Below are 27,240 nucleotides of genomic sequence, written 5' to 3'. Positions count from 1 at the left end.
TGGGGATGTAGGTCAGTGTGAAGACCCAGGTTCAATCTCTACAAAGGGCTGGGTGAGATGGGAACAGTCTTCCCTGCCTTCGTCATCTACATATTAGGGTCCATAATAATGGATAGCATTTGTCAAGCACTTACTCTATACCAAAAGTTTCACTTGTATCCCCTCATTTAGCACCACCCATCAAGTTCACCTGCCTAGGAAAATCTTCCCCCAAAACGATACTGGTTTTCACAATTATTGGCCAACCAGAGAGATGGGACTATCAGGGAGTATTTTTCTGGACTAGGTTTTAAGCAGAAGTTAGTGAGAAAAGTATGCTAGAGAAGAATTAGGAGGGTGAGCCGGGCATGGTGGCTCACACCTGTAATCCCAGCACTCAATCCCAGCACTCGGGAGGCTAAAGCAGGGGGATTGCTGTGAGTTCAAGACTAGTCTAGACTACAAAGTGAGCTCAAGGCTAGCCTGAACTGCATAGTGAGACCCTGTCTCAAAAACACACACAAAAAAGGTATGAGGGTAATGTGACACATTTGAAGTGTGATGCTTCTAAAGTGGGTTTGAGTGGGAGGTGGTGACACACCTGTAATCTCAGCTTTCAGGAGGCTGAGGCAGAAGACTGATGCGAGTTCGAGGCGGCCATCCTGGGCTACATAGTTCAAAGCCAGTTTGAAGTACATCACGAGATCTTGTCTCCAACAAGAAAAAGAGGCTTTTAAATCCGGCTGTGCCTACTATGTGCCTCCCCTTGCCCTCAGCCACAAGCGCTGGCTAAAATCTATTTCCTGTGCAGCTTGGCATTAAGGGACTCACTTGGTACGCAATAAACACCAAATTCCCTTGAGCACTTTCATTTCTCCTCAGAACTGCACCGGTACGAGGCAGGCAGTAGGAGCGGGGTGAGGGAAGGCGACGATATAATTAAATAATAGCAAACACACCGTGCCTTTTAAGTTTGCCAGATTCCGCTCTAATATAGCATCTGCACAACCATTTTCAAAGGCGAGTCTTTAATATGCCTTTTACTGGAGGAAAAACAGGCACAGAGAGATTGTGGTAACTTCTATAGCGTTTTATCTGCTTCTCAATCTCTCATATCTCTATCAAATCCACTATGCTATATCCTATCTCCTATCCCATCCTATCCTTTGTACACTGCTAATCACGTTAGTGATAAACAAAGTAAACTACACCAGTCCTAGCCCGGATTCCCTAGGGGTGGAGCCAAGAGGGGGAAGTCCCGCCTCCAAGGCGCCAGGCTTCCGCTTCCGCTCTCGTTTGTTCTGTCGGCAGCGGTGGGTCGTTAGGCATGGCAGCTGTAGACAGTGGTTGTTTGTTGGACACTTACCGTTCTCCGCTTTCCTCCCGCTATGCTAGCCCGGAAATGTGCTTCATGTTTAGCGACAGAAACAAGTTCCGAACGTGGCGGCAGCTCTGGCTGTGGCTGGCTGAGGCCGAGCAGGTAATGAGCCCAGAGGCGGAGGGATCGAGCCAGATGAGAGCACACTGCACACGTGCCTAGGGTGGGAAGGGACCCCGAGCCCGGGCTTGCAGCCGCGGCACAGCGACAGTCTATTTTCGGCGGTTGTTTCGTGTCCTCTAGAGCTGTGGCCACAGGAGGGCCCGGACAGGAGGTCCAGAACCCACGCCTGTCACATTTTTTTAATCTTGAAGGGTCCGAGTCGCGCAGGCCATGAGAGAGGCAGAGTGTCGCGTCAGGTCAACTCAGGTTGACCCTTGCTACAGAAGTGCAGGGCTAACACAAAGTTTGAGCTCAAGTTATGCGGCATACTTTGTAAGCTCAGTGCTGTCCTCACACTTTGCAGGGAGGAAAACAACCAGAAGAGCGGGCGCGTGGTTTTCCCGAAGCCCACGCAGCATAATAACGGGACTGAACTTTTAATCTGGCTTCAGCCAGAGCTTGAGTTTAGCCACCTCGTCTTCCACAGTGCCTGTGAAGTTAGTGACAGTGAAACCACTGCAAAATGGAACTTTAAAAGAGTTGAGGTTTTTTTTCTTTTTCTTCCTTTTGTGTCTTTCATTTTTTTTTTTTTCATGCACTTTTACATTAGGATGGGCAGCGGTTTTTCGATACCATTGAGAATTATGTAGCCATTTGGAGCATAAAATCATTCTTTATGTGGCAGGATAAAGTTATAGATTTGTTCTTTTTCACTTATGAGACGGTCTCCCTGCGTAGTTCAGGGTAGCATCGAGCTCACTATGTAGTCCAGCCTGCGTGGCTCTGCCTCCTAAGTGCTGAGATTACAGGCATGCGCTACCAGGTCTGGCTGAGTTCAAACTTCTTGAACCACTTATCAACAGAAAATTTCAGATTAAGAGATTTTAAGAGGATAGAAAAATTAAAGAGGATAGAGATGCTGATGGTGTGTTCCTTGAAAATAAAAGTGTTCACACTACTTCGTGACTCCCTAGAAAACTTTAGTTACCTGTGACTTAGGAAAAGGTCATTTTATTTGATGGAATATGATCTGTATAACTGAAAGCACGTTCTAATTTGGCAGTAAAAGAATCTGTTCAAACCTAGCTCTGAGGAGATGAGGGTCCTTTTACCTTAGATCACCATCTCATTTACAGGTGGGCAACAGCCTTTTGGGGGTGGGGTAAGGGGAAGCCAAAAATAATACACAGCTCCACACGTGCTGTGTCACTTTCAGCCATCTTCAGCTCAGCCTCCCGTGGGAAATACAACAGGCTCCTGGCCTTCTGGGGCTGGCATCTACTTATCCTGTCACTTCTTTTGGGCTAAAGAGAGAAGCCGAGATTGCTGTGTGTTGAGTAGGAGGAAGTTTGGAGAAGTTGCTTATCTCTATAAAAAAAATCTCTAAAACTTTTAAAGATGTTTTGTGCTAGTTGCACCACCACTGGAATCTTGTAGTTTTTTTCTGCTTCACAGGGCCGCATTTTGCCTCTGAGAAGGGAGGGTCCAAATGGCAGTTTATTAAGTTGGGTTTATACTCTGTTGTATAAGGGCTGTAAATGCCACTGCTCAGCCCAGTGGTGTTAGAAATAGCTCCAGTGGAGCCTTCCCAGAGTGGAAGGAAACTGAAGGTGATCCAAAGAACGCTGATGCTTCCTCTCACATTTCAGAGGGAAAGTGCCACCTCAAGGCAGCAGCATGCTGGCAAGTGAAGTAGTTAAAACTAGAAACCATCTGAGTAGTGCCTAGGACCCTGGTAACATGAAACTTTTATCCCAGATTCCCTGCCCAGCCCTCATCACTATGCTCCAAGCATCCAGTGATAGGATAATTCCAGATACCTATGTATCACGCTCGGTGGCCCAGGCACAGTTTGTTTGTTTGTTTGTTTTCCTTTCTATCGGTACCGGGGATCGAACTCAAGACTGCCTGCTTGCAAGGCAGGCGCTTATGCCACCGAGCTAAATCCCCAGCCCCACCAGGCACAGTTTTAATTGGTGCAAGGCAGGGACATGGGGGTCGAACCCACGTTCTTCACACTGAGCTACATCCCCAACCAGTTTTTATTTTGAGACAGGATCTCAGTAAGTTACCCAGGCTGGGTTGGAAATTTTCATCCTGCCTTGGCTTCCTTGAGTGCTGAAATTACAGAGTAGGTGGGAATGCTGCTGCACTGCTGCTGTTACTAGGGTCAGGTGCCTTTTTTATACTTTATGTAGGAGTCAGTATTCCCATGCCTTAGGGCATGTTATAAATTTTGAGTGGGTTTTTTTCCCTGTGAAAATAAATTTTTAAAAGATTTACATCTAATAGCTCATTAATCCTTAAAACAGCTTGTTAGGGTAAGTACTGTTGCTAAATCTATTTCACAGTGAGAGAAGGGAGGCATAGATTTGACACAGAAAAGCTTTGGATGGTGATATCAGACCTTTCTGAGTAAGTGACTGCTGAACCCAGGGTCTAGAACATGACGACAGTGAACTAAGGAAGGTCACAGGGACAGAAGAAATAGTTGATAGCAAGATTGCTTTACGTTATTCGAGTTTATAAAGAATATAATTTATCGGGGCTGGGGATTTAGTTCAGCGGCATAAGCGCCTGCCTTGTAAGCAGGCAGTCGTGAGTTCGATCCCTGGTACGGATAAAAAAGGAAAAAGGCAAAAAAAAAAAAAAAATATATATATATATATATATATATATAATTTATCATAGTTCACTGAGAGGGTTCTTTTTCGCAGCACCCTCACATACTTTGTGCTTGTACTTTGGTTATTTTTCTCAGTGTCCCTTTAAATTGTGACACTGAAGTTTTTTGGTTTTATTTTTCGTATTCTGCAGGCATTGGGTTTGCCTATCACAGATGAACAAATCCAAGAGATGAAATCCAACCTGGACAACATAGACTTCAAGATGGCAGCTGAACAAGAGAAAAAATTACGGCATGACGTGATGGCTCATGTGCACACGTTTGGCCACTGTTGTCCGAAGGCTGCAGGCATCATCCATCTCGGCGCCACCTCCTGCTATGTTGGAGACAATACAGTAGGCCCCTCTGCTGTTCATATCAAAGGCTCAATGTTTATAATTCACTTACACATTTTATTTTCCAGCTAGGCATGGTGATGCACGTATATAATCCCAGCACCCTGTGAGTCTGAATAACAAGGATTGCTGGTACAAACTCACCTGGGGCAACTAAGCATGACCCTGGCTCAATTTAAAAAACAGCAAAGGTCTGAGGATGTAGCTCAGTGTGAAGCCCTGGTTCAATCCCCATTGCTGCAAAGGAGAAAAGTATTCTTTCCAAAGGCCATTAAAACTTTGCTGTGGCTTCTGAAAAGAAAGAAGGATTGCATTAAAATTGTCAAGACAAGGGCCAGGGATCTGGAGGTCATGAGTTTGATCCCCAACACTAAAAAAAGTCAAAACCTTTGATTATCAAAATTGTCTTGGGCTGGGGATTTAGCTCAGGAGCATAAGTGCCTGCCTGGCAAAATTGTCTTACAAGCACTTCAAAAGTAGCGGCAAGCATTTCCATGAGAGTTTACTAGGTGCCAAGCACTTTACACATACTACTTTGTTTATTTGTAAAAACTGTTGTAAGACATAGATGTATTGTTTCCATTGTTATTATTAAAGAACAGAGTTTCTTAAATTGCAGGAAGCTTGCTCATTTCACATAGTGTTGAATTTTGGTAGGCGAATCCAGTATAACCTTCACCACACTCTAGTTTTAGACTACATCATACCAAGGAGGTCTCTTGGTTACATTCGGTCCCTACTGCCTCCAGTCCCACTGCACTATAGAGAGGCACTATAAAGTGTTCTCATCAATAGAATTGGAATGTCTATAGTCTTTTGAGTCTGACTTTTATTATCCTCCTTTTACAGATAAGCAAACTTAAAGAACCAGCTTTCAGATACAGAGCTAGAGAGCCAGATAGAATGAATCCCACCCCATTCCAAGGATTGAACCCAGGCTCTCATATATTCTAAGCAAGTGCTCTATCTCTGAGCTACACCACCACCTACCCCCCTTTTTTTTTTTAATACACAGTCTTGGAACTGGGGATTTAGCTCAGCCTCACAAGCACCTGCCTAACAAGTGTGAGGCCATGAGTTCAATTCCCAATATCAACAACAAAAAAAAAAGGGCTCAGAGTCTTACCACATAGTCCAGACCAGGCTCCAAATCACATGTAGGTGGCCAGGGATTTAGTTCAGTGACACAGAACCTGCCTGGCCACCCTGTGGTCCTGAGTTCAATTCCTGGTATTCAAAACCTGTATGTAGCTTGGGCTGGCTACATACCCAATCACACCTGTATGCCAACATACTTAGCTCACCTTTTAAGTCTTCTAAGTGGTACCTAATTAAAGGCATCTGTGTATGACTAGTCAGATAATGGAAGAGCAGTACTCTTAGAAAAATCCTTTTGAAAAGTACCCCTTGTGTACTTTACAATAATTACTGTCATATGTAAACACGTGTTAGAGTTGGCCTAAAATACATCTTTTACCTCCTTCTATAGCGTCAGAGCTCAACATGGTGGCACGTGCCTACAATCCCAGGATTCTGGGAGGCTGATTCAAAGGCTGGAAGCTGTGCGTGGTGGCACACACTTGTAATCCCAGCACTTGGGAGGCTGAGGCAGGACAGTTGCTGTGAGTTTGAGGCCATCCTGGGCTACATAGTGAGTTGAAGTCCAGCCTGAACTATATAGTGAGATTCTGTCTCAAAAAAGCATAAAAAAAGGCTGGAGATACAGCAAAGTGGGAGGCCCTGGATTCGGTTACCAGTGCTGCAAAATAACAACAAAAAAGAAAGTAGCCTTAAATTTCTTAAACTTTGATGTTTTGCATCATGCCCTTCCTTGTTAGCAACTATAGAATGAAAAAAAGGGAAATAACAGCATAATCCCATATGCAAGTTTCTCAGACACTCCTATCTAGTCCACAAACTTTGTGGACTCGTTCATTACTTAGTCATTAAAGATAGCATATACATTGGGTTTTGGTTTTTGGGGTTTTTTTTTATTTAAATTTTGTTTGTTTGTTTGTTTTGTTTTGTCTTTTTCCTTTTTATCGGTACTGGGGATCGAACTCACAACTGCCTGCTTGCAAGGCAGGTGCTTATGCCGCTGAGCTAAATTCCCAGCCCTCTACATTGGGTTTTGTAGTATAAAAGATATGTCCATAGCCAGGTGTGGTGGCTGTAATGTGGTAGGCTGAGGCAGGAGAATTGCAAGTTCAAGCCCAGCCTGGGCAATTTAACAACTTAAGACCCTGTCTTAAAATTCTTTTAAAAACTGTTTTTTTAAAGGATCTAGGAGTATAACTCGGTATAGAGGTCCTAGGTCTGTTCCCCATTCCACAAAAATGAATAAGTGTATGTTATGTTCATTATGGATTCAAAGAGGACTATCTACTGTTGACATACTAATCAGAACAGCCTTGTGTTAGCACTGTCTGGTATACACAGTGGGTTGGTAAAGATGAGCTAGGCTGTGAGCTGAGAAACCAAGCCATGATACCTAAAGAATGATATGTAATCAAACTGTCTGACAAAGCTATCTAATAATGTGAGACCGTTGCATTTTTCTTTGCAGGACTTGATTATTCTTAGAAATGCATTTGACCTGCTTTTGCCAAAGGTAAGAAACTGGCAGGAGTTTCTTTGCTGCTTTAGATTCCCTATGATAGGAGATGGGCTTCAATTACAAGTAATCAACACAGCATCTTCCCTGTAGATTATCGTTTTCTCAGGTCCATGGAGCTGATCTGTAATAGTTTTTCTGCAATAGTCTTAAAATAGTTTTGTGGCTTTTGAGGCAGTCAGTTCAGTTTTCAGATGTTGATTGCTGCCTCTGATCCATGGAGCTGTTTGTCTATTTTTAGGTTAAACCAGTGTAAGTGAATACTTTTGAAATCAGAGATTTTTAAATGAAGAAAATGAAGCCAGAGGCTTGTTGTGGCCCAGGATATGTGGCCCAGGATTGATTTGGGGAGGGGAATAAAAGGCGAAAATGGAAATAAAACTTTTGTAAATGGTGAGAGGACCAAGAGTTGGAAGGGGCAGGGATGGTGGAGTTGGGGGCAGATGAAAAAAGAATCAAGATGTGTTATATACATGTACTAGCTCCCCATAGTAAATACAACTGCTATGTACCATGAATATGTACCAATAAAAAATAAATTTTTAAAAAACATGATTTCGTTCTGTTTTTCTGCAATAGTCTCAAAATACTTTGTGGTTTTGAAGTAGTCAATTCAGTTTTCAGATGTTGGTTGCCATAAACCCTGGTGGGACAGTGTAGGCTACCAACGAGGAGATGGGGATACTATCTCCCCTGAGCTGGAGGTCTCCCTCTTATAAAACTGTCTCAAGGTTTATTTCCTGATTACAGAATGAACTCACCATGAATTCACTCTCTATCCACCCCATGGTCTTTCTTGTAGCTTGCTAGAGTGATCTCTCGACTTGCTGACTTTGCTAAGGAGCACGCCAGCCTACCCTCCTTAGGTTTCACACATTTCCAGTAAGTAACAAAATTGCATTTGGGAAATAGACCAACTTTTACATGCTTATGGGTTTTAGTGAAGAGGGTGAATCTCCAAGTTTAACTCACATAGATAACCTGAATGCTGGTAAGAAATGAGCCTGATAATCCATCTGAAAAGCCATACTTGAGAGAAAGTAAATCTAGCTGGGGATTTAGCTCAGTGGCATAAGCTCCTGCCTTGCAAGCAGGTGGTTGTGAGTTCGATCCCTCGTACTGGAAGAAAGGGGGGGAAAAAAAGTAAATCTAACAACAGTTCATTTGTTTTGGTTTTTCTTTTATCTTTTTGAGGCAGGGTCACTGCAGTTCAGGCTGGCCTTGAACTCATTTTGTAGCTCAGGCTTCCTTGAACCCAGTGATGCCCCTGTTTTAGCTTCCTAAGGGCAGGGGTTGTAGGCATGTGCCACCGAGCCAGACTCACTTGGAAAAAATTTATCAAAAGCCTTAGAAAGCAGTTTCATACTCCTTAATTTAGTAATTCTCTTCTTGAGAATACAGTAACTCTCCTGTCTCAGCCTCCCAAGTGCTGAGATTACAGGTTGCACCACTATCCCCAACTGACAATAAATATTGATTATTCTGATTTATGATACAAATATTTTTCTATGGTTTTCAAAGTATATACATTTTCATAGTTAATAAAATTCTTTTTTTTTTTTTTTTTTTTTTTTTTTGGTCTTTTTCATTTTTATCGGTACTAGGGATCGAACTCACAACTGCCTGCTTGCAAGGCAGGCGCTTATGCCGCTAGGCTAAATCCCCAGCTCCCATGGTTAATAAAATTCTTAAAAACTAAAAACATCTTTGGGATGCTGGTGGCTATTAGTTGTGGAGGAGTGGTGTCCTAACATCTGTCCACCTCTTGTTTACTTTTCAGTGCTAGGGATCAAACCCAGGGCTGTGAGCTTGCTAGGCAAGCACTGTCCGCCTGGGCTACCTCTCTAGCCCTGCCTTATGTTTTGATGAGATGTTACAGCAACAGGGATATCACCTCATCACTGATGAAAGCCCTTTAGACTTAATCTTCCTTAAAGTTAGGACTGCCATGCTTGTGTGTGTATGTTACAAGAAATGGAAGTTAGGGTATCACTCATGCTAAACAAGCACCCTGCCACTTAACTACACCCCAAACTGGACCTAAGACTTGTAGACAATGTGAAGAAATCTTTTGTGTGACTTGACTCATGGTAGCTGTTGCCTTCCCTGCTGACTTCCTTACACACCACTGTGCACCATCCTCGCCTCTACCTGAGGGAGGCAGAGTGCTCAGAAGATCCAGAGCTTTCCAGTGCTCCTTAGCGATGCTGCTTAGGCATCACCCCGGGATGTCGGCTCATACATTTAAAACAAAACAGGAGTGTAATCCCAGCTCTGAGGAGGCTGAGGCAAGAGGATTGCTGCCAGAGTTCTATAGCAAGTTCAAGCCCAGCCTGAGCTACGTAGACCCTGTCTCAAAAAAAAAAAAAATTTTTTTTACTATGATATTAATGTACCATGAAATCTTCCCTTTTAAAGTATGTAGTTCATTAACTTGTAGTATATTCAGTACATTCACAGGACTTTGTGGTTATTACCACTAATTTCAGAATATTTTCATCACCCCAAAAGGAAATACGCTATGGTTGTTCACAGTACTCCTGTACCCCTTGGCCTAGTTCCTGGCTATCACTGACCTGCTTCTTGTCTGTATATGGAGTTATATTAATGAAATCACGTACTATGTAACCTTTTGTGACTGACTTTGACTTGTGCAACATTTTCAGTATTCATCCACAAAGCATGTGTTAGAAATTCACCTCTTTGCATGACTTAGTAAATATTCAATTGTATGGATATATTGTACAGTATTTTGCTTACCATCAGTGGGTGGACATTCATGTTTCTAGTTGTGGCTATTAGGAGTAATGCTATCTGAACTCCTGTTTGAAATGTCTTTCCTTTCTTATAATGGTAATCTATTAGCAGGATAAGAAAAATTACCATGCAGTTAATCTGGGGATATACTGCAGCTTGTGATGTGTCTTGATGTTACCACCTGTCCAACTTACGAGTCTAAAAGGAGAGAAATTCCACATGAAGTGGCCTGTGTTCTCTGTTAGAACTTGGGTGTTATTGTAGCTCGTTCATTAATGTGTTTAATGTCCAGAAACAGACCTCAGGGGATTGATTGGAGTTCAGAAACAAAGCTGTTAGCATCCTCTAGTTATATGTGCTTGGGGTCGTCTCCAAGGCATGACTGCCTCCTTCCATAGGCCGCCCTTTGCTGCCCATCTAGAGCACCCTTGACTAGAGCCATCTTCATTTTTAGCACCTAAGGCATCAACAGTTTTTTTCTTTTTCCACTGTAGTGTAAGTTCCACTGGACATGCATTTTGTTCTCTACTGTATTTCCAGAACAAAGAACACCCTAGGTAGCTTGGCAAATGTTTGTTACATGAGTGTCTGATATATTTCTTGGCAGTGTCTAGGGCTGTAGTCATGAACAAGGAAACATTGTCACCGCTCTCATATAAAAATGACAGTAAGCCTTGTGTATTATAATCTTGGAGTATTTATAGATGACATTTACTCCCCTTAATTATTATTTGCTCAAGCCTTTTAATATTTTGTTTTGGGGGCCAGGGATATAGCTATATATAGCTGTATAGATATTGCCCAGCAAGCACAAGGTCCTGAGTTGGAGTCCTGGTACAAAAAAAAGGTTTTGTTTTGTCTTTTAATTAGTCCCCTTAAAGGAGTGCTGCTGGCTGTTAGGAGAAGGAACGAAGCCTTTCCGAAGTTGGGTCTCGACTTGACACCGAGTTTTCTCTCTCTTGGTTGCGTTCAGGCCTGCTCAGCTGACCACAGTTGGGAAACGTTGCTGTCTTTGGATTCAAGACCTTTGCATAGATCTCCAAAACCTGACACGTGTCCGTGATGACCTGCGCTTCCGGGGAGTGAAGGGCACCACAGGCACTCAGGCCAGCTTCCTGCAGCTCTTTGAGGGTGATCATGATAAGGTGTGCAGGAGCTGCATAAACTCGGTGGTGGCTGCCCAAGAAATGAGGCTCTGGGTGTTTGGGCTGGAAGGAGGTTGGAGATTAGGGGCTGGGCAGGATAACTGTTGAGATCCTCTTATAGTGGGCACCTCAGATTCTGCAGGGGTGTATTTTCCCCAGGTGGAGCAACTGGACAAGATGGTGACAGAAAAGGCAGGATTTAAGAGGTAGGTACCTCCTGGTTAAGGTGATAGCAGGCCTGTGTTCAGTGTACATCCATAATTGATTAGGGTTCAGAAACAAAGCTATTAGTGTTTTTTGTTTATGTAGATATCACCAAAAATTATGTGACCATAATTTTTTCTTTTAACTTTTTTTTTTCCTCTTTGTTCTACCCATTTCTTCCATCTCTGGCCTGGGTTTTATTTTCTTAAGGTCTAGAATCTTGTTCTTTCGTTTGTTTGTTTCATTTTTGTGAGAGCAGATCTTGGTATGTAGTCCAGGATGGCCCTGAACCTGTAATCCTCCTGCCTCAGCTTTCCGAGTCCTAGGATTTCAGGTGCATACTACCACCATGCCCAGCTAGATTCTCTTTTATTGTTTTATCCCTGAGCTGTTCTCAGCCTAGATTCTGTTTTCTTACAACGTACGGAAATGAATTGCCTTACCCATATTGTTGTTTTTGTTCTTCCTGAGGGCCTCCAGTGGGTTAGTCTGAATCTGACCATTTCCTCTGAGGTCTTTCGGCTCCACCACGGTTTCTGCCAGGCGTTTACATCGAGCTGTGGCAGGATGTGGGCATACAACACTTTCTTTCCTCCTCAGGTCAGAAAAGCTTCCTGAGGAGGAGAAAAAGGGATAGAACAACAGTTTGTTCCAGGGGTAACTGAGCATTGACAGTTGCCTTGTACCTTTTTTTTGTACTGGGAATAGAACTCAGGACCTTGCACCTGGTAGGCAGGCACTGTGCCACTGAGCTATGTCTCCATCCTTGCATTGTGAACATAAGTTTCTTTTCTGTTCATTCCCAGGGCCTTCATCATCACAGGGCAGACGTACACACGAAAGGTAGACATCGAGGTGCTGTCTGTGCTGGCGAGCTTGGGGGCTTCGGTGCATAAGGTGAGGGCAGCGGCAGCGGCAGCGGCAGTGGACCCTTTGGGCACCGCAGCAGACTGTCCCATCCCTGTCTCCCAGTCCTACACCAGTTCTAACAGTCAGGGCCCTGTAAGTGGAGTCTTAAGTTGAGGTTTACCAAAGGCAAAGACTAGTTGCGGCAGTCTCTTAAGAGGCCAGGGATTTAGCTCAGCGGCAGAAGCCCCTGCCTAGCAAGCGCAAGGCTGTGAGTTTGTGAGTTTGATCCCTGGTCCCTCCCCCTCCCCCCCCAACAAAGTTACTCTTAAGAGCCAGGCATGATGGCACACACATGTCATCCCAGCACTCAGATGGGGCAGAAGGATCACCTGAGTCCTAGGCCAGCCTGGGCTACATAGTAAATTCAAGACCAGCCTGAACTACACAGCAAGAATCTGTCTAAACAAAAAGTTGGGAGCAGGGTATGTAGCTAAGCAGTACAGTGCCTCCTGGGCAAGCACAAGGTCCTGAGTTCGATCCCCAACACCAAAAAAAAAAGGTTACTCCAAGAATATGAAGTGCACATCTTGTTGAGGGGTACAGTTAATCTTGCCATTGTCATTCCCGATGTCCTAAAGCGTGCTGCTCAGAAGTGTACCACTGCCCCCCTCCCCGCAACTCTTAAGGAGCAGAGGGAGTCCTGGGTGGGCTGCACCCCAGGAGACTTTGGGCAGGACAGGCTGGTGCTCAGCTCACTGACAGCTGAACAGCAGGGCACATGAAGATCTCGTCTTCTTCACCAGCCCTGCTCCTAGCTCCACACCACAAGAGTCGACTGATGTCCCTTCTCCTGCTTCCCCCAGATTTGCACCGATATCCGCCTTCTGGCAAACCTTAAGGAGATGGAGGAGCCCTTTGAAAAACAACAGATTGGTGAGTGTAGGAGACCCAGAAGCACCTCAGCGCTGCTAGAGCTGTGCATGGACTCCTGCTAAGAGCTCACCTGGTGGGCTGGGGATTTAGCTCAGTGGCATAAGCGCCTGCCTTGCAAGTGTGCAGTCATGAGTTAGATCCCTGGTACTGATTTTAAAAAAAGCTCACCTCGTGCCACACGCTGCTTGGGCATCTGCTGTCCCCTGAAGTCTTTCCACCTTGGCTCTTGTCCCCTTATGTGGGCAGGCTCCAGTGCGATGCCATACAAGCGGAACCCCATGCGGTCAGAACGATGCTGCAGCCTCGCCCGTCACCTCATGGGCCTTGTCATGGACCCGCTGCAGACAGCATCTGTGCAGTGGTTTGAACGCACGCTGGATGATAGTGCCAACCGGTTAGTAGGTCCGGGGGTGTTGCATACAGGGTGTCGGGACCAGAGGAGGAGGTGCCTAAAGGCAGAAGGACACATTGGAGCACCTCCATGTTGTCTCCCCAAAGTACCCAGAGTCCAGCAAGGCGGTAAGAACAAAGAACAGGAGGTTGAGATGTAGCTCAAGGACTAAGTACTTGTCTAGCACTGCAAAGATACAAAACAACAACAGAGAAAACTGAGCTAGGCTTGGTGCCATGTGCCTCAGGAGGATACTGAAGCAGGAGAATTGCTTAGGGATTTGGGGTCAACTTGAGTAACGAGATCTTAGAACAGTGTGGTAGTGTTAGATGTATTTGATGTATCTCTGGGAGCAAAGAGCAGCATTAAAGGAAATAGAGAACATTTCAGTCATTTAAAGACAAGAAAAATCAAAGAACAGCTTAAGGAGTTCCTCTTAGCTGGGTCGCCCTGAGGAGTGGAGTGAAATGTGGCAGAAAAGGCAGGACTTGATCACAGATGGTCATCATCTTATGGACAGTGCCATCTTGATTAGTCACAAGGTAGGTCAGAGGAAATTGTCACCACACACACATGCCCCAGCATATGCATGGTTTTCTGCTTTACATCTGTACTCACCTGGAGCAGATTCATACTGCCACCACCACAAAACCAAAATCCATGGTGCTTCACCCCTTAGGTGACATGGTATAATTTCCCATGTATTACATACCTGTCTTCCTGTAGACTTTTTTTTTTTTGGTACCAGGGATTAGACTCACCACCTTGTACTTGCCAGGCAGGTACTTGAGCCTCTGAGCTAAATCCCCAGCCCCGTATACTTTTTCTTTCTTTCTTTCTGGGTTTTTGTAGTGTGTGGATTTGTTTTTTGAGACAAACTCATTATGTAGTTCAGGATGGCCATGAACTTGCAGTAATCCTCCTAACTCAGCTTCTTGAATGTTGGAATTGCAGGCATGTGCCCTTACAATTGGCCCTCCCATATATTTTGCAATACCTAATACAGTACTAGTACTATTTATTGTAAATAATTGTGATACTGTTTTTAGGGGACAAAAAACCAATATGTATGTTCATTACTGATACAAATTTTTTCTCAAATATTTTGCATCCACAGTTGGTTGAATCCATGGATACCAAACTCTCATGATCTGAGGGCCAACTGTGTTTTAGGAGGGCATGGCATAATCTGATTTGCTCAATAAATCATGTTGGCAACTGACAGTGATGACACACGCCTATAATCCCAGCAATACCCTATCTCAAAAAAGTAAAGTAAGGTGGCTGGGGCAAAATAACTAGGTAAAAAGGACTGAGTAGCTCAGTAGTGGAGCACTTGCTTGGCATGCTCTGGGCACTGGGTTCCATCACCAGAGTTGCAAAAAACAAAAACTCAACCTGACAACAGTTGGGAGAATCCAGTCGTAGGAGTCAGGGATCCAGGCAGAAAGGTAGGAGGATCCTTTTAAAAGTCCAGACCCACATCAGCACAGTGGCCCTGTAGATGGAAAGGGGATGTGGGCCGTCAGCAGCTACTGGCCGGCCTCAATTTGGTGATAGTGCCCGTGGCATCTACTGAGGCAGGAGCCACACGAAAGAGCAGGGATTGGGTCAGTGGGAAAAGGGCGGAGGCCAGCAAGAGGTTTCCGGGTGTAGGCGCTGGTAGTGGGCAGGTGGTCTGGACTCATCGTGCTAAAGATATGAGGCTCGTGAGGATGTTAGGGTGTAGTCCATGGCTGGAGAAGTCAGTAGGGTGGTCTCTGAAGTTGTGGTTTGTTTACAGAGCTAATCAGATGGCTGTTTGTTTTGTAGGCGAATCTGCTTGGCTGAGGCATTTCTCACTGCAGATACCATACTGAGTACGCTGCAGAACATTTCTGAAGGATTGGTGGTGTACCCCAAAGTAAGAGAGCTCGATCTAAAGTACAGCATCGGGGAGGAGTTGAGCCATGGAAAGGGATGCATTTTAAACTGATTTTGAGGTCTGGATTCTGGTCCAGGGAGTTCCTCCTTGGAAGTCATCCGGGAGCAGGTTCTATGGGAACCATAGATTCAGCTGTAGAACAAGAGAAAATGGTATTTCCCGTGGCCTGTGGCTAGCAGGCAGGTGTGTTTCCATCTCACACTCAGCTCTTGGGGCTTAGAGCCAAAGTTTAACCCATTTTAGGAGTTTTAAGTTTTAGGAATTGTTCTTTGGAAGCAGCTTCCAAAAGTTTCCTCAAATCAACCTTCCCCTTTTTAAAATCAAGGTAAATCTCTGGATTTGTAAGAAAACAAAAACACAGTATAAAATTGAACAACTCTTAACGTCTCTCTGTCTGCATAAATAATAGTACTTCATGTCCCTGCTGTGCACTTAGCTGGACATGGTTGGTATCTCGTGTGTGTGTGACTTTGTGACCTTGAGGCATCTATCTTGGCCTTTCATTTTGTTTTCTTCTAGGTCATTGAACGGCGCATTCGGCAGGAGCTGCCTTTCATGGCCACCGAGAACATCATCATGGCCATGGTCAAAGCTGGGGGTAACCGCCAGGTACGTAGCCACTGGTGCTGCTGGGTAAACTGAGAGTCACCCCCATCACCCCAGGAAGACTGGGAAAGGGGAAGTGTTTCTTTCAAACCTTCAGTCACAGTATTGCCACGAACCAGTGACCATATTCTGCCATCTCTGGAGAATTTGTGTTGGACTCAGTTTGTTAGAAGTGAATCACATAATCACTTCTAGAAAAAATCCACTCTAAAATCAAGAACTTAGTTGGGAAACCCCATGGGAAGTGAGCAGGAAGCAAGAGCACATGGCGCATGAGAAAAGCGGTGACCACCTTGGGGTCCTCTGATGTGGCGAGGTTGAGGTCCCGATGGAGTGAGACTGCAGTGGCTCTCCTCAGCCCAGAGGGCTTTTCTCTGCGCGTCTGCTGTCTGCCAACAGAGTTCAGCATTGTTGGTGACCTAACTCTGCCTCACTCTTCCCAGGATTGCCATGAGAAGATTAGAGTGCTTTCCCAGCAGGCAGCTGCTGTGGTTAAGCAGGAAGGGGGTGACAACGACCTCATAGAGCGGATCCGGGCTGATTCCTACTTCAGTCCCATTCACTCCCAGCTGGAGCGCTTGTTGGATCCTTCCTCCTTCACAGGCCGGGCGTTCCAGCAGGTGAGCGGTGCATGGTGCTTCTAGGAAGTCTCCCAGGGCCCTCTTCTACCCTGCTGGGCCTCAGAACTGGGGTACTCTCCTTGATGTCTCTTACGGGAAGTACGAAATGGGGCTGGTTAGAAGTCAAGGTAGGCTGCTGGCCTAAAATATAAGGTTTGGCTGTTTGGAGTTCCCTTAAATATTTCCCTTCTGAGTTTCTCCGAAACTACTTTATCTCACTGTGGGCTTGTGAGGATTGTAATGTATGTCTAGCATACTACTTAGCACGTGATGTTTGCTCAGTAAGACTTGTCATTTTCTTAGCCTTTTGAAAACAACTAGAATTTAAATTTTTACCAAGTACATAATGTGTTCAGTATATGTTCAAGCAAACAGTGCATTTAATTCTAAGGATTTAAAGGTACATAGATAAATGCAGGCTAAGGCAAAAGGATCACAAGTTTCATTTCAGCCTGGGTGACATAGCAGGCTAGCAAGACCCTGTTTCAAAATTTAAAAGGAGGCTGGGGGTGTAGCTCAGAGGCCCTGGATTCAATCCTTAGTATTGTCACAAAAGAGGGGAGGGGGTAAGGGTCTGTCACCAAGCAGTAGGTGCAGAGGGCTTGAGCCAGGGTAGTGGTCACAGACACAGATCAGGGGAGACAGGGAGAAGAGGCTGATCACTTGGTGGCTGGGGAAGGGGAGAGAGGATTTCCTGGTGATTGGGTGGAAATGGGGAACCAACTGGGAGTACAGGCTGCCCAGGCCTTTGTGGGGCCCGTGCGGGCTGGGAAGAGGTTTCTGGCCGGCGTTTGAAGAACATACATGCTCAGCAGCATGAAACTATCAAATAGTTTTCAGCAACATTGAAAAGGCATCACCTTGGGGCTGGGAATTTAGCTCAGCAGCATAAGCACCTGTCTTGCAAGCAGGCGGTCGTGAGTTCGATCCCCGGTACCGATAAAAATGAAGAAAAAGACAAAAAGAAAAGGCATCACCTTGACATTTTCCTTTGTCTCCTATTTGCTTTCCTCTTTGGCAGGTACAGAGATTCCTGGAAGAGGAGGTTTATCCCCTGGTGAAGCCATATGCAAATGTGATGAAAGTGAAAGTAGAATTAAGTCTGTAGAGTTCGAAAATTAATAAATGAAGAGTCATGGATGGTTTATTAGCTTTAATGCCAGGACATGAAAATAGTTTGCCTGTAGTGCCTCATTTACCTCGAGTTGCTACCATAAGTTAGTACAGTACCCACGTCTTTAGTACAACAGCAGTGCGTTGTAGTTAACAGCATTTTTTACAGCAACACAAACTCCATCACTACTTGTTGCTAATTATTCCTTTCTGTTCTTCCAAGGTAAATTTTCTAGCTACCTCATGTCTAAAGATGTGGAGTTTCAAACATATATTACATCTGGTAAACTTGAGGTCGTGAGTTCAATCCCCAGTACCACAAAGAAAAAACTATTATGTGTATATTCAGGCAAACTTACCCCTCCAGTTTTTTATTTTTATAAAAATTCACATTAAATTTATGTCTATGATAAAAAAATAAAGATGTAGGGTTATATTATAGTAAACACACCATAAGTCAGACATGCACTTACTGCAGTAACCCATCAGACACAGCTTAGTCTACCTACCTGAAACGCATTTGGAACCCTTCCATTAGCCTTCAGCTAAGCAGTAATGCCACACAAAGCCTCTTTACAATCAAGTGTTCATTTATTAACTGCTACACTACAGAGCCTTGGTTGTTGGGGACACTTGGCCCCATCACGGAATAGAAAAGTTATAAACTGGTAAATCAAGCCACTCAAAGTCAGGACCTTCTCTAGTTCTTTTTATACTGACCTCGTGCTAGTGCTTGTGCTCGTGCTTGTGCTGCTGAGCTAAATATCCAGCCTCTAGTTCTTTTTATATGTTCACCCATTTGTGAAGTAGCAAAAAATTTCTGGTCCTCATAAAGATGAATTTGCTCTGAGTCTAACAAAATAACCCAAATTTGGTGATTTGATACAGTCAGATAACTGTTTTCAGTCATCTGGCCAAAATAATGAAATTTGAAGCGCTTTCCCCTCAAAAAAAATTTGATCATCGGGTTTCGTCAGCTCAAGCTGTGCCTATGTTGTTTCACCTTTTGATAAGGCTGATGTATCAGGAAAATGCTAATTGGGCATGTTGATTTCATCCCGGCATCTGACAGCCTCTAATCCTTGTTTATGTGAGTTGGTAGCTGATTGAACCAACCAGCTGGGTTATAATTACCCACCTGGAGATAATGCACTAGCTGGTCAGATGACTCATTTTATACATTCTCAGTGTCAGGGAAAACAAAAGCAACTGGGTGGGGTAACACAAGCCTGTGGTCCAGTGACTGCGAGGCTGAAGCAGGAGGATGCAAGTCCAAACCCAGCCTGGGCAACCTAGTGACATAAATGAAAATTTGCCAGTGACACAAGACTAAAAATTAACTGAGGCAAAATAAGATTTCATCTGACAAGTATAAATGTAAATGAGGCATATGGCCACATGCCTGTCCACGCAGCCTCAGGAGGCTAAGGCAGGATCTTGGCAGGTTTGAGACTAGTGTGAACTACTACTGAGTTCAAGACCAAACAACGTAGCAAAACGCTCTCTCAAAAAAAAAATTGTGTGTGTGTGATGCTTAGTGTGAGCCACAACTGAGAAGGCAGTTAGTGTGTGTAACTGTAGTAGTGCTCTTTAGATTGCCTAGTGTGAGGGATAAACCGGAGATCCGGCCTTGGAGGAAAGACTGGATGAGGTGCGGTGAAGGGTCCAGGCAGGCGAAGACTTGCCAGTTTGTTGGCGCTCGCCTACTGTGTGCAGGAAGAGTGACTTCCCGGCTGCCCCAGGGATAAAACTGAGCTGAGGATCCATTGTGTAGGGTCTGAGGCTGGCTTGGGCCCGCAGACAGTAGAACCACCAAGACTTTCCTTATCCAGAGTCAGGCAGAAGCCAGAAGATGACCGTGTTAGCAGGAGTGTTGTGAGTGAGGAGAGGCTGAAGCGCTTCAACTCTTGTCTTTCTTTCTGTCTTTTTGTTTTTTCTTTTTCATTTCCTTTTTTTTTTTTTTTTTTTTTTTGGTACTGGAGATCAAACAGGTGCTTATGCCACTGAGCAAAATTCTAGTCTTATCTCATTAAAAGTAGCCAAAACTAGAGCTCCACCTTTTGGAAGAGGACCAGCTCATGGCAATCCAGCCAGCCAGAGTCCACACGCCACAGTGTCGGGCCATCGAGGACTGCACAGAGCTGACGGAAGCTGAGCACATGTAACCCGCAGAACAGTACTGCCTGTTAGACCTGTTAGTCGCTTGTAAAAACCTTGCAGGATGTTTATACTGGGCCTGGCACAAGGAAATTAAGACAAGTTCTGATTAAACATTCCCTCTACTTCCTTCTCTGGTACCCAGCTCCCCAGGAAGCAGCTACTATCAGTATATCTGTAATCTGAGAATATGTTTCATGCTAGCCACCCTGAGGCTGTCAGCCCCGGAACCATCCCCTTCTGCAATTATAGGAAGCTTCCGGTCTCCAGTGACTGGTGGCTAGACTTGCTTCTCCTCCTGGGCTATTTGAATGGGTGGGTTTGTTTGCATGTCTGCTATTTCCTCTTCTGTTCTCTTATCTATCTGTGTACATACTTGAATTACTCTTAAGTATAATTTTGTAACCTATTTTCCCTTGTAACATTTTAGAGGCATTTGGGTAAACTGCAAGTTGGCTGGAAGATAGAACATGTTGGTTATCAAGATTAAATTCAGGGTTAGGCAAGGTTGCAGGGCTCAGAACCACCTAAACATCTGGGCCAATGGACTGTTGGCCTTCTGCTCAGCACTTAATGCTCTCTTCCCATGATGAGCCTAGAGTTCATTTAAGAACTAAGAGGGCTTGATGCTTGTAAACACTCAGAAGTGGAAGCAGAAGGGTTAGGAGCTTCAAGGATGGTATAAATAAATCCTGGGTGGGCATGAGGATTAGTTGAGGCTGCAATGGTAGTGTTGGATCTGACATGAAAGCTACTCAGAAAATAGCATTTTTAGTCAGACATGGTGGCACACCTCTAATCCCAGTACTCGAGGCTGAGACAGGAGGACCATCATAAGTGTCATGGCTTATATCCGTGGCCCCTAAACCTCATGCAATTATGCATTTTTGCTTGGTTCATTGTCTAGCACTCCGATTGGTGGTGTGAGTTCAACACCTGCCTCGGGGTGGAGCCACAATACGATGTAACAGCAGGAAGGTGTATCTGGCGTTCACTAAGGTGTTCATGTCTGGCTGTTTGCAGCCACCAAGCAGCAGCCAGGAATGGCTGCCCCGCCATGCCACACTGCCTTGGAGATAACTTAGTATGGACTGAAACCTCCAAGAACTGTAAGAAATAAACTTTTCCTTCTCTAAGTTTGGGTGTCAGGTATTTTGTCTCAGCTATGAGTAAAAAGTAACTAAGATAATGAGTATGCCTGAACTGCATAGTAAGATCTTACTTCACAAAACAAAAGAGGGCTGGGGATTTAGCTCAGTGGTTTAGGGGCCTGCCTGGGAAATGAAGGTCGTGAGTTCCATCCCTGGTACCAAAAAAAATGAAAAGAGAAAGTTTTTTTTTTTTTTTGGTCTTTTGAGACCGGTTCTCACTATGTACTTCAGGCTGGCCTTGAGCTCACTTTGTAGCCCAGGCTGGTCTCGAACTCGAAATGATCCTCCCGCCTCAGCCTCCTGAGTGCTGGGGTTACAGACATGAGCCACCACGCCTGGCTGAGAAAGTTATTTTTGTTCAGGAAGGCTTACCAGGCTTCTCTGTGGTCAGTAAGGAAGCAGGCAGCACTTAAGTTTGATTTGCATGCCATGGAAAAGAGTAATACCTTGAAATAATGGGAAACATCAACCTAGAGAATAGACAGCAAAGGTGCCAGGAGAAGAAACAAGAAGCCAGTTCACCCTTTCTATGAGCCAACCTGTGCTCGGGCTGGGAAACGAGTACGCCAACATCCCACCACCCCACCTAAGCAGCTGGTTGATTCAGAGAAATACAGGTTGAGCTGTTAGCAACTGAGGTAGAAAACAATTTAATCTTGTATTGTTTGATTGACTTTGCAGGCCTAGAGCTGGTAGTCTAAGCATCTGTTGAGAGAATAACAAAAACATGCAATGCAATGTAGCAACTATGGGGGATTTTCTTCTGTCTCACCTTTGAAACCCATTATTGTTCTCAATATTGTTTGGCTCCATTTTATTGTTTTATTTGATGTTCTGTTTTGGTTGATTTTACTCTGTTCTGTTTTCTTTGATTTTATTATGTCTAATGGTTAACAAATTGGAAGAAAACAAGAGGCACTATGACAGCCATTGTTGGTTCCCTATTCTGTTTTTTTAGGGGTTTTGTTTTTGTTTTTATTTTTTGCCATGACCCATTACAGCTCCTGAGGTTCTTGGGGTTAAGGACCACTAGAGGATGAGAAAGGTAAAGAAAAGACAAAGAGGGGCTGGGGGATTTAGCTCAGTGGCCTAAGCGCCTGGCTTGCAAGCGCAGCACAGTGGAGAGTTCAATCCCAGGTACCGATAAAAAAAAAAAAAGAAAAGACAAAGCTGGGGTCAGGTGAAACCCTTATCCTCCTGAAGGGGGAAAGGAACTGCTCAAGCACTGTAGCACCTTTATTTGTACACTGGGAAAGATGATGTCAATTTCAGCCCCTCTGCCTAGCAACCCATTACTTTGCAGGCCTGGCCCCTGGCCTTCTTGGTGCTGGAACAACTTGTTTACATAGCTTGTTTTGGTCTCTCTGTTTTTCCTGGGCTGGCCTTGCTTTAGCCCCACACATGTGATCAATCTCCAGCTTAAGTAGCTCCCTACAGTTTTTGTTTTGAAACAGGGTCTTGCTGTGCAGACCTTGAGGCTGGCCTTGAGCTCACTTCATAGCCCAGGCTGGCCTCCAGCTTGCAATGATCCTCTTGCCTCAGCCTCCCAAGTGCTGGGATCATAGGCCTGTGCTACCATACCCAGCTTCCTATTCTGTTTTAAAGTCCCATATCACTTCCACTGTTTTGTTTTGATTGGCTTTATTCTGTTTTGTTTAGTTTTTTCTCTTTAAAATTTAAAGAAGAATAAGTCGAAAAAACTAGGGTAGGCTAAGCACAGTGGCACAAGTCTGTATCTCAGCAACTTAGAAGGCTGAGGCAGGAGTATGACAGTCTGGGTCCAACCTGAGCAGTTTAGCAAGATCCTAACTGGAAACTCAAACAAAAATGGACTGAGGATATAGCTTCATACTCCCTGGGTTCTCTTTCAGTACCACAGAAGAGAAGAGAAGAAAAAAAAAGTAGGATTGGGGTGTAGCTTAGTGGCAAAGCACTTACTCTAGCACCTCAAAAAATAAATAGGGAAAAGTAAAGGGAAGGCAGGGCTGGAGTGTGTGCTGAGCCTGCGCTGGTCCAGCCCCAGCTGCACACACAGCTGGACAGCTGTATCGTGAGGTACTAAGGTTTTGTGGGGAATGAGTAGGTTTAAGTTGACTTTGCTGTTGTGTGTTTTTTCAAGTTTTTAAGAAATGTTTGAGCCAGGGACGTAGCTCAACAGCACAGCGCCTGCCAGGCAAGCGTGAGGTCCTGAATTCAATTCTCAATTCCCTATACCAAAAAAAATGTATTTCAATGAACTTAGTTCCAGATTTGTAAAGCTTAGATTTATAGAAAAATGGCAGAGTCCCCAACCAACATCAACATATTTATTAAATAATATCCTTAGTTTTTTAGCTAATGTCCTTTTTCTATTCTAGAATCTATTCCAGAGCAGATACTACATTAAGGCATTGTAATTGTTTTTAAAATCCTAGCATTCACGTAGATCACAAGATCCCTTTTATTATGGATGTGGCTTAAATGTACATAAATTTCAGCCCATATTCTGAATGTAGCTAGAAGTCAAAGAAGAGTTTGGCTTCTCTGGCCCATCTCCGGATCTGGTGAGACATGTTTCAAGTGCTGTGCACAGGGACATTCTTTGACACCAAATTGCCGAAAAAACCAGTTCTAAGTGGTGAGTATGAACTTAACCTTCATGGAAAGTACAAATGAAAAACCAGCAGCCAGGCGTGGTAATACACACCCACAGCTTCAGCACTCTGGGAGGCTGAGGCAGGGGCCTCATAGTGAGGCCAGTCATATTTGGTCTGGCCTGCCTATCGGAGTCCAGCTCAAGTTCTTCCTTATGCAAGTGCTGCCTGTGGCAGACAGAACTGGTTGGCAACACTGTAGCCCAAAATAGGAGAGGTCTGAGGACATCCTTAGAATCTACTGTAAAGCTCTTTCACCTGCCAGAGATACAGCTCAGTGGCATAAGTGCCTGCCTGGCAAGCGCAAGGCCCTGAGTTTGGTTCCTGGTACCAAAAAAAAAAAAAAAAAAAGAAAGAAACCTAAGGAAACTTTGAATAAACTCTCTGTTCATTTAAAAAAAACCAAAAAACCCTCTTTGACCTTAATCCCCACATGGGAATTCCCATTAAAAGTTTAAAGCGATGGGAAAGCATTGTACGTCTCCCTTTAAAGTTTAATATGACATGTGTCTTTAAAATGCAGTTACGATAGCACTTGTAAGAGACTGAAAGTTTATTTGCTTTTGAATTTATTATTGTTTATTGGTTCATTTTAGGTATACATACATGATGATCATATTCGTCATGAGAAAATGTCACCTGTACGTGATATAACTTGATTTTTATTTCCCAATTCCCTACCTGCCCCTCAACTCCTCCTCTCCTCATCTACAAAAGCTTTGTTTCCATTTTTTCCTTCTCAATTTTTTCTTTTCCCTCCCCTCTGTCTCTCCTTAGTTCCCCTTCCCATTGAACATGTTCTTGTTCCACAATATCTGTGATATATTTTGGTCCTTGTGTACTCTTTGGATTTCTCACACCAGAGAAACAAAGTGGCGTTTAAACACGTATGGTCTCAAAGTGGATCCATTTAGCCAGAAAACTCAAGCTGATCCTTTATGGCAAAGTAGTATTCCACTGTATAAAAACTCACAATTTTTTATCCATTCATTAGTTGGTGGTGATTTGGGCTGTTTCCAAGATTAAGCTATTACAAACTGTGCTCCTATAAACATGGATGTGCATATATTGCTGTGGTGTGGTGCTTTTAATTCTTCAGGAAAGTACATACATATTTCTTAGGATAGTATATTTTAAATACATTATCATGCAACAAAATTAGATAATCTAGCCCATAATTTATTAAATAACTAATTTTTTAAGACAAAAGTAAATATACTTTGAATTTTAATTAATTTACAGTACTAGGGATTGAACCCAGGGCCTTTACACTAAACTACAGCTTCAACCATTTACTTACTTACTTACTTAGAGACAGGGTCTCACTAAATTACTGAATTACTGCTAACCTCCTACCTCAGCCTCCCCAGAGTGGTGGGGTTACAGGCATGTGCCACTGCCCCTGGTTTCCATTTCACATTTTACTGTTTCTCCCCGGCTGACAGGGCCTCCACAGCACACAGGGTGTGGGGCTGCATTGCTTCCTTGCTGTTTCTCCCCAGCAGCCGGCTGACAGACATTTCACATCTTAAAAGCATCATTTCTTTTGTGTCCACCTAATGAAATAAATATTTACAAAATTTTTATTCCCGGTCTAGCTTCTATACAAGTTTGCCCCTGGTGCTGGGGATCAAACCTGTGGCCTTTCACATGTGAATTTAGCACTGTAGTACAGAGCCACATCCAGGCCTCAACAAATTTTAATTGTGCCTCTGTATCTGGCTGTGTAATGGTAAACAAAAGTTGGTCCTGCTGAACTAATGGTCTGGTACAGGAAGGAGACTGTACACAAAATGGTGAGAGAGGCCCCTTGGTGCGTAGACATAATTTAGCACTGCAATGCATGGAACCACATGTAGGTTACATTGAAGAAAGGGCAGCTTTAAATGGTACAAGGAGCTCTGCACTGCTGCCCAGGGTTTTACTGCCCTGATGCCTACACTGGTCACCTGAGGGATGCTTAGCAGCATTACTTAAAATCCCTCACAGCACCCACACTTGGTTTTTTGGTGATACAAGGCCTCTCTCCCTGTAGTAGACCAGCCCGAGCTAACCTCAAACTCAAAGCCATCCTCCTGACTCAGCTTCTTGAGTGCTGAGATTACATGCATGTGCTACCATGCCTGACTACCCATACTGCTTTGCCCTTGCTGGAACTAGAAAGGTCCTTGCCCTCAGTGCTGTTGTTACAAAAACCAGGAACTAAACCAAAAGAAAAGCACTTCGCATGAAGGAGTTGGAAGGCAGTGATTTAGTGTGCAAACAGGCTGGTGGGAATCAGTTCCAAATCACCAGCTTGGGCAGAGAATGAAACAAATTTATATACATTTTGTAAGCAGAAAGTACAAGAGCTGATAGCAGATTATCATATAGCTGGTTACATGAATTAAGTCACTCCGTGTTATCACACAGAGTTAACTAAAGGGAATCGTTTATTATGAAGCAAGGAAATTCTGGGGAAAAGGGTGCTGAGCAGGGCAGGTTGAGTTAAGTGAGTGTTTGACTGGGCTATTTTGTCCTGGGTAGAAACCCCCTGAAACACATTAGAAAAACAGGCAATATTCTTAGGTCGGAAAATACAGTTCCTGCATCTGGACTGGGGCAGGCTGACCTAAAACAGGCTGTCTATGAAAAACAGCTGCACCACACAGTCCAAGCTGACCAGGGTTAGCAGTCTGATCATATGACAGGCAGGGTGAGCACAACTTGTCTTAATACAGTAACAGTTGATTTTTAAAAAATTTTGGTACAAAATTTCCACTACACTGCCTCTTACCTTCTACAACTTTAAATTTTTCTTTCTCTCATTTGTTGTCTAATTAATGGACTGTATGTGTGTGTGTGTGTGTGTGTGTGTGTGTGTAGAATTGCTACACAGCATTTACAAATAAATGTTTCATACATTCCTTAGAAATAATTGATTTCTGTGTTTTGTGGCTTTTAGATACACAGGGAAGGGCTGGAAGCTTTGCCTTTAGATTTCTTATTAAGTCTGTAGAAAATGTGGGCAAAAGTCAAATGGTGGTAGATTATTGCAAAACTCTTAAGGATTTGGTGCTAAAATTAGAATTACTCAGGCATTAAATTTTGACACTTCAGTTTACCTTATAACTACCTCAAGAAACTATTTTTGGGGTTGGAGATTTAGCTCCGCGGCATAAGTGCCTGCCTTGCAAGCAGGCAGTCGTGAGTTTGATCCCCAGTACCAATAAAAAGGAAAAAGACAAAAAAAAAAAAAAAAAAACTGTATTTTCCCTTAAGTTTAAGAAATATAGGGTCCCCTGATTAACATATTTTAAAATTTCATTTTTTTTCTTTTTTTTTTTTTTAATCTGTACCAGGGATCGAACTCATGACTGTGCGCTTGCAAGGCAGGCGCTTATGCCGCTGAGCTAAATCCCCAGCCCTTTCTTTTCTCTTTTTCTACTTGAAACAAAATGGATTTGGAGGGGGGAAAAAAAGAATACAGGATCAAGGACAAAAATCTTAATGAATGCAGAAAAAGCTTTTGACAAAGTCCAGCACCCATTCATGATTTTTTTTTAAACCCTACACAAAATTGGAATAGATGGTCTTTATCTCAATCTGATAAAAGCCATCTATGACAAACCAACAGCCCAACATCATACTAAATGGACAAAAACTGAAAGCTTTAACTCTAAA

The 27,240-nt window shown here is 43.8% G+C and overlaps 1 protein-coding gene across 1 annotated transcript; it reads left to right on the top strand.

The window, feature by feature from the left end:
• Window positions 1-1,253: 1,253 nt before the first annotated feature.
• Window positions 1,254-17,663, top strand: Adsl (adenylosuccinate lyase). The gene is made up of 13 exons (XM_003470376.5): window positions 1,254-1,459; window positions 4,277-4,480; window positions 7,047-7,091; window positions 7,897-7,976; window positions 10,825-10,996; window positions 11,156-11,202; window positions 12,007-12,097; window positions 12,913-12,982; window positions 13,229-13,376; window positions 15,186-15,276; window positions 15,817-15,906; window positions 16,347-16,523; window positions 17,545-17,663. The coding sequence occupies exons 1-13, from the start codon at window positions 1,307-1,309 to the stop codon at window positions 17,629-17,631; spliced, it is 1,455 nt and encodes a 484-aa protein (XP_003470424.1). The 5' UTR covers window positions 1,254-1,306; the 3' UTR covers window positions 17,632-17,663.
• Window positions 17,664-27,240: the final 9,577 nt, after the last annotated feature.

This window comes from Cavia porcellus, unplaced genomic scaffold (genome assembly GCF_034190915.1).
Source record: "Cavia porcellus strain 051 isolate PalLab524CR breed Dunkin Hartley unplaced genomic scaffold, mCavPor4.1 scaffold_40, whole genome shotgun sequence".
Taxonomy (NCBI): domain Eukaryota; kingdom Metazoa; phylum Chordata; class Mammalia; order Rodentia; family Caviidae; genus Cavia; species Cavia porcellus.
This window is presented reverse-complemented; position numbering and strand designations above follow the sequence as displayed.

What these genes read in the sequence shown, in the direction of transcription:
- Adsl (XM_003470376.5), top strand. Translation starts at nt 1,307, where the DNA reads ATGGCAGCTGTAGACAGTGGTTGTTTGTTGGACACTTACCGTTCTCCG. An exon ending in GCTATGTTGGAGACAATACA is followed by an intron (nt 4,481 to 7,046) that starts GTAGGCCCCTCT and finishes TTTTCTTTGCAG; the next exon opens with GACTTGATTATTCTTAGAAA. An exon ending in TTAGGTTTCACACATTTCCA is followed by an intron (nt 7,977 to 10,824) that starts GTAAGTAACAAA and finishes GGTTGCGTTCAG; the next exon opens with GCCTGCTCAGCTGACCACAG.